Genomic DNA, 9,714 nt, shown 5'->3' on the forward strand with positions numbered 1-9,714 from the left:
CTCTACTTGTTGCGACCCCGGGTTTGATACTTCCTGCGTCTCCATCTTTCAGCACTTATGGTGAAAACATGGCGCCGCACAGAAAGCCGCTGCCGTAAAGCATGTCGCAAACCCACACGTAAAGCAGCGTCATGTCGCAAACCCACACGTAAAGCAGCGTCATGTCGCAAACCCACACGTAAAGCAGCGTCATGTCGCAAAACGGAGGTTCTTCACAAAATAGTTATTTTTTCTTATTATTTATTACTTATATAAACTGAATCTATGCAAAGTGACAAAACTAATACATTCGTCGTAGCCTACGTTATGAAATATTTACATGAATCATTGATACAATTATGATAGAAACGACAAACTATAGAGACGATAGAAGAAAATATATCACAATAGACACTTTTCTATTGTCCCCACGATATGTATCGTTATATCGCCCAGCACTACAGTGAAAGAGCTTTTCTGTCCTCTGCAGCTGGAAGAACATCTCAGCTCGTCGAGTTCTGACTTCAGGAAGCTGTCAGCGCCTCACGACTCTCTGCCGACCTGCAGGAGGACAAACTGCTGATGATTCCACAAACTCGACTTTATCTGCCAAACATGAGCTTTAAATGTGTCTCTGACCCCCTCCTGACCCCACAGGATCATCAGTGACTTTATGACATCTAACCAAATATTTACATTATCATGAGTATTACAGGAACTACTTCCTGTCAGGCTTCAGGGTGAAAAAGATTCAAAGGTCACATTTGTTTATAATAATAAATGATAAGTAAAATAAAACCCCAGTTAAATCATAATAAACATCATCTTTAAATCAGACTTTAAAATACAAAACAGCTATAAAACAGTTAATTATATATATATTGAGCTCAAATTTGGTGAGGTAGTAGCTGAGAGTCGTCCTCAACATATAATAATAAAAGGCAGGCGATGTGCATTCCTTTAGAGAATTTCTGCTCTTAGAATTAGACTAAATATCCTTTTCATGTTCTTTTTTTATATTTGAAAGTCTATTATATTCACTGCAGTCTGTTTCTTCCACATGCAGATAACTCGGGGAGGTTTTTCCTGCAAACCGTTGGTCACTGACCTCTTGGAAAAGTTCAGATGCAGCAGAGCTTCCTGTTAATTTGGGTCATCGTTTGTTTGGGATTATTTCACAGAACCTGCCGTCCTCTCAGGCATCAGACTAATTTGTTCACATTCTTTTTGGCTCCTGAACGCCCGTCTGTCTGGATGTCAGAACTCGCTGACCAGATATCTCAGATTCTGACAAATATTCTCCTTTGAAGCCTAACTTTATCGTTTATTTTAGATTTATCTCAACAAAGGCCCCCCCAGTGTCTCCTCAGGAGGGAGAAATGGTTCAGTAAAGACCCATACACCCTGGCTTTTTAAGAAGTGATGTCAGAGGTCAAAGAAGGAGGTGAGACTGTGTCAGAGAAGAAGAAGAAGGGAGGGACGCTCGTCTTCTTCTGTATAAATACGAAACCCGTGGACACATGAGGACACTTTGAGCAGCTCAGAGGAAGAAACTCCTGCGATGGCTGAACGAGAGAGTAAGTGACCATCTCTGTGTTTTTACCAGTGCTGTTAAACTCTGAGGGGGGGGGGAGATGGGCCGATTTATGAGTCGACGTTCTGGTGTGAAGACCCAGCCCCATTCCTGCAACAAACAGGAGCAGATTTAAGATCCGACTCTGATTAAAGTCACTTAAATCATCCCTGAGGTCCCTGTTTGTGTCAAGTCTTAAACTGGACGTGTCCAAACAGAAGAAAAACGGCGCTCGTTAAGTTAGAAGAAACCAAACACAATTACAGCTTAAATTCTGAAGATTTGGGCAGACAACCAGATTTCCTTCAGTGTACCTGCACAGACGCAGGTCGGTCATGTGACTCCAGCTTCCACTTGGTTTGTTTACACCAAGTGCAGACCCGCATTTCTATCTAAGTGCAATCAAGCTAAAGATGGAGTTTGGAAAGTTTTCTTCATGATTTTTGTCTGGAAAAGGTCCGATCTGTGTGTCTGATATTTAGCTCTTTTTGAGAAGAGCTGGTTGTTCAGTTTAAACACAGCCGACTCTCCTCAGGCTTCATCATCAACGTGGACCTGAGGAGCCACGAGAACAACTTGGCTCACCGCACCAGGGAGATTGACCGGGAGCGCCTGATCGTCCGCAGGGGTCAGCCCTTCTCCATGACCTTACACAGCTCCAACCCACAGGTCCTGCAGGAGAAGCTGGAGCTGATGCTGCACGTCGGTGAGTAAACGGCCAAACGAGAGGCTGCTTTCCTCCGAGAAACTCAGAGTATTCGTGGTTAATGGCAGGGAGAGAACTGATTTTAAATTAAAGTTATTGATGTTCGTCTGTGCCTTCAGTCTTCATAAATCATCTCAAACTTTTGGGTAAAATGTTTTAATATTTAGACCTTTTTTTAAACACATTCTCAGCACAACCTTCACCTTATTTTAAAGACCTCTTTTGAACAAAAAAGTGTTTTTTCTTTTTGGTAAAATGGCAAAAAAGCAGGACTTTGTTTTAACTTTCTTCAGGATTCATTACTGAAATCCTGCTCTTCATCTTTGTCTTATTTTGTCTTATTCTTAGGGATGATAAACACTGATGTGTTGTAACACTTTTGCACAACAAACCTGTAGATAAATCTTTTTCTTTTTAGCTCCACTTGATCCTCTGGCCTCTAACAGATCAGCAGGAGGGAAAAGTTATTTCTCTCAGGCATCAGGAGGATATTTGGATTAGTTCAGCAGAAAGTAAAAGGCTCTGCTGTCTGTTTTAATTTTAAATTAAATAAACTTATGTTCCTCCGTTTAATCTGAGTCTATCAAAGTGTAAACTATCAGGATGCTTTGTTTTCTGAGAATCACCCACACAGAGTGGGTTGTCTGCAAGAACGAGGTAAAAATCATTTAATTAGAGTTTTCTGAAATGATAATGATTTTATCGGTTAACACCTCCCAGGAGAAAACACACGAAGCGAGAGCGGAAACTTTACATTTCAGGCTTTAAGCTTTTATTCATCACCAACGCCTCTGAAAAGCTGAAGATCGGAGGAGTTCCTGAGACTCAGATTATCAGGAGGTGGAGGTGAGATGTCAGCTTGGCCTAAAAACAGGATTTCATCTCCTGATAGTAACTTTCTTTAACAATTTTATAGTTAATTTAGTCTTTGCACTGCGTTTCTTACAGTAATTATCTTTTTAACTGAATAATATTTTACAGTTTATCAGTAGTTCCTTCTGGGTTCTCCTCCTGATTTCTGTGAGACTTACCTGTCCCTGCAGGTAAAAGCAACGAGGTGGAGATCCCGGTTCAGAAGGAGCGCGGGGCCAGAGACCAGTGGTGGTTCAACCAGCTGGAGGCGCAGAACGAGGTGCTGCTGACCGTGCACAGTCCTGCGGACGCCATCGTGGGGCAGTACCGCCTGACTGCGCTGGTGATGTCAGCAGACGGGCGCATCATCAAGAAGACGGGTGAAATCAGCTTCCACCTGCTGTTCAACCCCTGGTGCACAGGTAAACAAACAAACAAACAGATTTATACACAGCAGCAGCTTCTTCTTAGAAATAAGAATAAAAATTAAAGAATCTGAGACAAAGATGATCTAATTTGAAGCATTCTTGGTCAAAATAACATCATGTGTAATCTCACACTCAGACTGTGTGCTGTGGATCAGTCTCAGCTACTACCACACCGAGGTTTAGGTCAACATCTGAGTCAAAGCCAGGTTGGCTGTGGCGGCCATCTTAAATTGGGTTGAGCCCAGTAGTTGTAGATGTAGGTGCAATGATTGCTGCTTCATGAGACTAAAACATGTTTGCCTCCATCATCAGCGGGCGATAAAAATGGAGGGTTTTCTCTTTTACGTCGTTGACTTCATCTTCTCACGTCTGTCAGATTCATCATTTTAAGAACTTGTGTTTGTTGACGTGACATCCTGTCGCTCAGACGACGTGGTGTACCTGTCCGACGAGAGGCTGCTGCAGGAGTACGTCATGAACGAGAACGGAATCATTTACAGAGGGAGCTGGAATTACATCAGCAGCCTTCCCTGGAACTTCGGGCAGGTAACCCCACACACACATGTTATATCTCTATATCTTTGCAGGGACTTTCCATTGACTTCCATTCATTTCTACACCCTAACTACAGCCTTACCCAACCCCTAACCATTACCAGTACATCCCTAACCCTAAACCAAACCTGAACTCAATTCACACCTTAGTCCTAAACTGAACCCCTAACCCAAAAACATCATTTCTCCTCGTGGGGACCAGGCTTTGGTCCTCACAAGGTAGTATATGTTAGGAAAATTGTCCCCACAACGTATCAAATACATGGCCACACACACACACTGGGTGAATGAGCTGTGTGTGTGTGAGGCCAGTGTTTGTCTTGCAGGACTTTTCACAGCTGTGTGACAGCAGAGACTCTGAGGTCTCAGCTGGATCAGGAGACATGTTTGTTGGACAGAAGAGACTTCTGGACGAGACGTGTCAGAATGTCCCCAAACCACACGAACAGGAAGACACACACACACAGGAGTTATTGCCTGTTTGCATGATCGCATCAACTTTAATTATTCTTTCTGCTTCAGCATTTTCACCAATAAAGATCTGAGCTGCCTGAAGTAGAATGTATGTTTATGTAAATTATGGTGAATTTAAACCATCCAAAAACAGATCAGCTGAAGGTTTTAGTGCACAGATACACAACTGTAACACACCTGAGCTAAATGTTCAGGATCATTCAGAATTAGCTGCTATTTTAACCCTTTAACAGCTGATATGACCTTCTCTGTAACAGATTAGAACTAAAACTTGGGTGCAGATGTTTAAACTTTAATTATAACATAATATTCTCTCACAGTCACGTTCTTTTTGTCCCGTCTCTGTAAGTTTGAGGACTACGTGATGGACATCTGCTTTCAAGTCCTGGACAACTCCAACAAGGCTCTGGAGGACTCCAAGCTGGACATGAAGAGACGATCTGATCCTGTCTACGTCAGCAGGACGGTCACCGCCATGGTCAGTGGGAGGAGTTTATCCTCCAGCAGACGCAACCTTTGACCTTTAGGAAGGTGTGCAGTGGAGTTGATTTAACCGTCTGTCTAGGTGAACGCTAATGATGACAGCGGCGTGCTGTTCGGGAGCTGGAGCCCTCCTTACTCTGACGGAGTGTCTCCAAGTCGTTGGACCGGCAGCGTGCCCATCCTCCGGCAGTGGAGCAGATCTGGGGTCAGGGCGGTGAAATACGGCCAGTGTTGGGTGTTTGCTGGTGTGGCCTGCACAGGTGAGACTTCGGCTGCTTTCAGTCCGGCTGAAATTCAAACAGCAAAGGAAGGAAAGGTGTAAAAATGGCCACTCTGATGTGCGTTCTGTCCAGTTCTGCGCTGTCTGGGAATCCCAACGCGCCTCATCACCAACTTCTCTTCGGCCCACGACGTCGATGGAAACATCTCCATAGATTATGTGGAGAACTTTGACGGCTACGCCAAACAAGACAGCACCTGGTAGGAACAAACACGGAAACAAAATCTAATTTATTTCTGTCAAAACGTAGAAGAACTCTGTAATAACAGAATCACACACAATAAATATTATTAGAAAAGCAGAGAAGTGTTTTAACTCAACGCCAAGATGGAAAGACATCAGCAATGACCTCAGAGAAGCTGCTGATCAGCTATTAATCTGGGAAAGGTCAAAGGTCATTTCCAAGCTATTCAAAGTCCGTTGCAGAGAGAAATATTTAAGACAGCTTCCAGTCTTCCCAAGCAAATTCACCCCAAAGGTCAGACCGTGCAATGCTCAGAGAAATGACCTTCACCTCAGACTCTCCAGGCCTCAGTTAGCAGGTTGAAGGTCAAAGGTCATGGCTTGTTTGGAAGGGCTGCAGGAGAAAACCTCTTCTCTAAAACAACATGGCAGCACGACCAAAGAACAGAATGAAGGATGTTACGTGTCGTTGCTCAACGACCTTTGACCTTTTTGATGTTGGATAACTCGTGCAGGTGTACATACTTCATGATGACTTATTTATTTGTGTTCTCTGTTGGTTTTCAGGAACTTCCACTGCTGGGTGGAGTCCTGGATGAAGAGGAAGGATCTTCCTCAGGGAAACGATGGTTGGCAGGTTCTGGACCCGACTCCTCAGGAACTGAGTGACGGTCTGTTGTTTTAATAACCTCATTTTTACATTTCTGGTTTGTAAATTTGGACTTTTATTTGATCTTAACCAGTTGTTGTTGTTGTGTTTGTGTGAATGCTGACTCAGCAGTTACATTATTGCAACTATTGTTTTCCTGTTTCTTCAAACTATTTCTGCGTAGTTTGTTCTGCTTTAACCATTCATGCAACGAAACGTTTGCCTCCTTTTAGCTTGTATAATAGCTACAGCTGTGCTTATTTTGGGGGCTGCAGCGGCTCGAGGGTCAGTGTCACAGTCTGGTAGTCCTGAGGCAGGAAGGGCAGTTTGTTTGTGTGACCCCTGAAGAAGAAGAAGACTCCTGACTTCTTTCCTGCAGCTCGTCTGAAATAACCGATCGTTTGTTCGTCAGGTGAGTTCTGCTGCGGTCCCTGTCCAGTGGCGGCCATCAAGGAGGGAAATATGGCGGCAAAGTACGATGCTCTGTTTATCTTTGCTGAGGTGAACGCTGACATCATCTACTGGAGAATGCTGCCTGACGGCCAACTGCAAAAGGTTCTCAGCGAGTTCAAATAAACACAAACGACCTTAAGGACTGAATCTGTTAATCTGGAACGTCGCTGTGGTTGTTTTTCCAGATCACGGTGGATGAGAGAACTGTGGGGAGGAACATCAGCACCAAGAGTATTTATGGTGACTTCAGAGAAGATGTGACTCTGCAGTACAAATACCCTGAAGGTCAAATCCTTAAACTATTGCACCGTCTATTTATGAGATTATACGTCAAATAGTTGTCTGTTTTCTGTCTTGAAACCTAGAATGAACAGCTGTAAATCCCTGTTTTCCAACAGGTTCTGCAAAAGAAAGAGAAGTGTACATGAAGGCAGGCCGCAGGGTCCTGGATCCGACCGGAGAACCAGACCGGCTGAAGCTGATAATCAAGCACGGCCAGCCGGTGTTCGGAACAGACTTCGATGTGATTGTGGAGGTACGGAGTCCTCAGACTGTGACTGAACACTCAGGATAAACACAGAACTGTTGTTTATCACAATCCGTTTGCAGGTGAAGAATGAAGGAAGCGAAGATGCTGAGGTGAAGCTGACCATGAGGGCCATGGCTGTGACCTACAGCTCCCTCCACCAGGGGGACTGCCAGAAGCAGATCAGCAACGTGACGGTGCCGGCTCTCCAAAGTGAGCAGCTCAGAGAAACCCTCAAAGACCCTCTGATACATCAGTGTTTTTACTGCCCTGTGCTCTGTGTTCAGCTCACAAGGAAATCCTGCGTTTGCACTATGAGAACTACGCCCGGTGTGTCTCTGACCAACACCTGATCCGGGTGAAGGTGCTGGCAGAAGCTCAGGGGGTGACTTTACCCATCATGGCCGTGTCTGACATCCTGCTGAGGACGCCCGAGGTGCACATCCAGGTGGGTCAGCAGTGAACGCACCAAGGTTTCAAACAGAAAAGCTACACATTTGAATCATTCACCAGAGAGCTGCTCTGACATCTTTAAAGTAATAAATCCCAGTTCAGCCCAGATTATTGATGCCACTGAATCCTCCTTAATGTGTGAACGCTGAGTCAGCATTTTCCTACTCACAGTTTCTTCTGTACTTTTTGGAATCAGACTATTTCTCCATAATTTACACCCTTTTAGCAGTTCGTTTATGAAAATGTTTGGCTTAATTGGGAATACTGTGATATGACTTTTAGTGTTTGTAACTTTCAGAAACATTCCCGTCTTTGAAAACATTTTTGCAAATGGTCATTTTAGTTTTTATCTGTGATTTTGCTAGTTTTAGTTATGATTTAAGCTTTTAGATACAGTTTTGCTCTTTTTAGCTGTTTTGCCTGCTTGTCCTCCTGCAATTTAAACAATAAAAAAAACAAAACCTGCAGCTTGATTATCCAAAGGTTCAACTTTTCAACTGTATAAACTTGTGTGACAAGCCAATTCTACAAATTACTGTTTATATATTTGCCAGTTTAGCTTACAAAGGGGAAGTTTTAAATAATGCTAAGTTTTATAGATTTCCTGCTTTGGTTCTGTTCAACATTCCTGCAGAAACGTTGCAGTTCTGCCTGGATTATGCAGGTGGAAGATGGTGGAAACTGTTTGAGACAAATCTCCTCATTTTCTAGGTTCTTGGAAGAGCTTTTGTTTGGGAACAAGTGTCGGCCAACATCTCCTTCACCAATCCTCTGCCAGTCCCTCTGAGCGGAGGTGTGTTCACCGTGGAGGGGTCCGGCCTGCTGTCTGACACCCGGATCTACGTCACGTAAGTCCCCGAGACCAAACCCAGGCCTCTAATTCTCCTTTACTGGTAATCAGACCGTGAAACTGAATCGTGTCTTTTTCTTTTTCAGTCATGCCATTTCTCCAGGGGAGAGGGTGTCCGTGAACGTGTCCTTCACGCCCTCGAGAACCGGGGTCAGGCAGCTCCTGGTGGACTTCGACTCGGACCGGCTGAAGGACGTGAAGGGAGTTGCCACCTTGGTCATCTACAGGAGATACAGAAACAACTTCCGTGTGACCGGAGGCTTTTATTGAGAAAGAAACCAGCGCATCTGTGGAGGAATAAGAACCTGGTGAAGGAAAAATCATGGAGTTATGGTAGCTGATTTAAAACACAAAATATTTTAATAATTAATCTCACACCTGACCTAATAATTTACTTCCTGTTGATCTCAAATGACTAAAATAAAGATCAGATAAAAGGGCTAATGTACTTCAAATTAATCAGTTTCTCTTATTTTTAATGGTACTGTCAAAAGAATAATTACTTCACAAATTTCTTCCAGTGATAAAAACCTTTATATAATCTTAAAGTGATTCTTTTTAAGTTTTTTTTAACCTATCATCCAAGCATCTATAATTTCTATCTCTGATTTTATGCAGTGTGAGAATTAAAAATGGAGGAAAAGTACCTGAAAGTCCCAGAAGCTGAGAGGTCATCTGGTGAATGACACGTTTTCAGATGACAGAATGACTCTTTTCTGTTTGTCAGACTGTGTTAGATTGAATGTTTTTCATAGATTCAGTTAAAGAAATGGGAACAGATTGTGCATTTGTGACGGGCCTGAAGGCTTCAGTGGTTCTGACACTCGCTCAGAGTGAAGTGATCTAGAAAAATAAATCTGTCAGTCAGAAAATGACTGGAAAAAAAGCCCAAAAAGCTCTTGAAAGACTTATAATGTTAGAAGAACTATTTATCAAAACTACTTTGAGGGATCCCAGATCTGAAAGACTGAGTGACGACTCGTGAGTTTACTGTGAGGAGACGCAGGTGTTGGTCCAATCCTGAAGGTTTCTGTCAGTTTTTCCTGCAGTAATAGTTCTGTAGTTCTCCACCTGTCATCCAGTTCACTCTGTTCAACAGAAATCAATTCAGCTGTCAGCTTTTCAAGCCCAGGTAGAGAAATAAGAGCCCAGAGGCTTCAGTTCTGGTTCCCGAGGAACCTTCTGAGAACTCAGATAGTCCCACCTGTAGTCCTATAGTCCCACCTGTAGTCCCACCTGTAGTCCTATAGTCCCACCTGTAGTCCCACCTG

The 9,714-nt window shown here is 43.5% G+C and overlaps 1 protein-coding gene and 1 long non-coding RNA gene across 2 annotated transcripts in view; one reads left to right on the top strand and one right to left on the bottom strand.

Moving 5' to 3' along the window:
- Positions 1-883: 883 nt before the first annotated feature.
- On the top strand, positions 884-9,708 carry tgm2l (transglutaminase 2, like). The gene is made up of 15 exons (XM_017438984.3): positions 884-1,556; positions 2,088-2,258; positions 3,302-3,532; positions 3,966-4,084; positions 4,916-5,044; positions 5,132-5,309; positions 5,403-5,529; positions 6,080-6,183; positions 6,574-6,716; positions 6,800-6,899; positions 7,013-7,149; positions 7,224-7,353; positions 7,428-7,588; positions 8,305-8,441; positions 8,530-9,708. The coding sequence occupies exons 1-15, from the start codon at positions 1,541-1,543 to the stop codon at positions 8,711-8,713; spliced, it is 2,067 nt and encodes a 688-aa protein (XP_017294473.1). The 5' UTR covers positions 884-1,540; the 3' UTR covers positions 8,714-9,708.
- Positions 9,628-9,714, bottom strand: part of LOC119617436 — a 2,718-nt gene continuing 2,631 nt past the window's right edge. The window contains exon 3 of the long non-coding RNA XR_005233684.1: positions 9,628-9,711. This is a non-coding gene — a long non-coding RNA (uncharacterized LOC119617436). The remainder of the gene's footprint in view (positions 9,712-9,714) is intronic.

Source organism: Kryptolebias marmoratus, linkage group LG11 (genome assembly GCF_001649575.2).
Source record: "Kryptolebias marmoratus isolate JLee-2015 linkage group LG11, ASM164957v2, whole genome shotgun sequence".
Classification (NCBI taxonomy): Eukaryota; Metazoa; Chordata; class Actinopteri; order Cyprinodontiformes; family Rivulidae; genus Kryptolebias; species Kryptolebias marmoratus.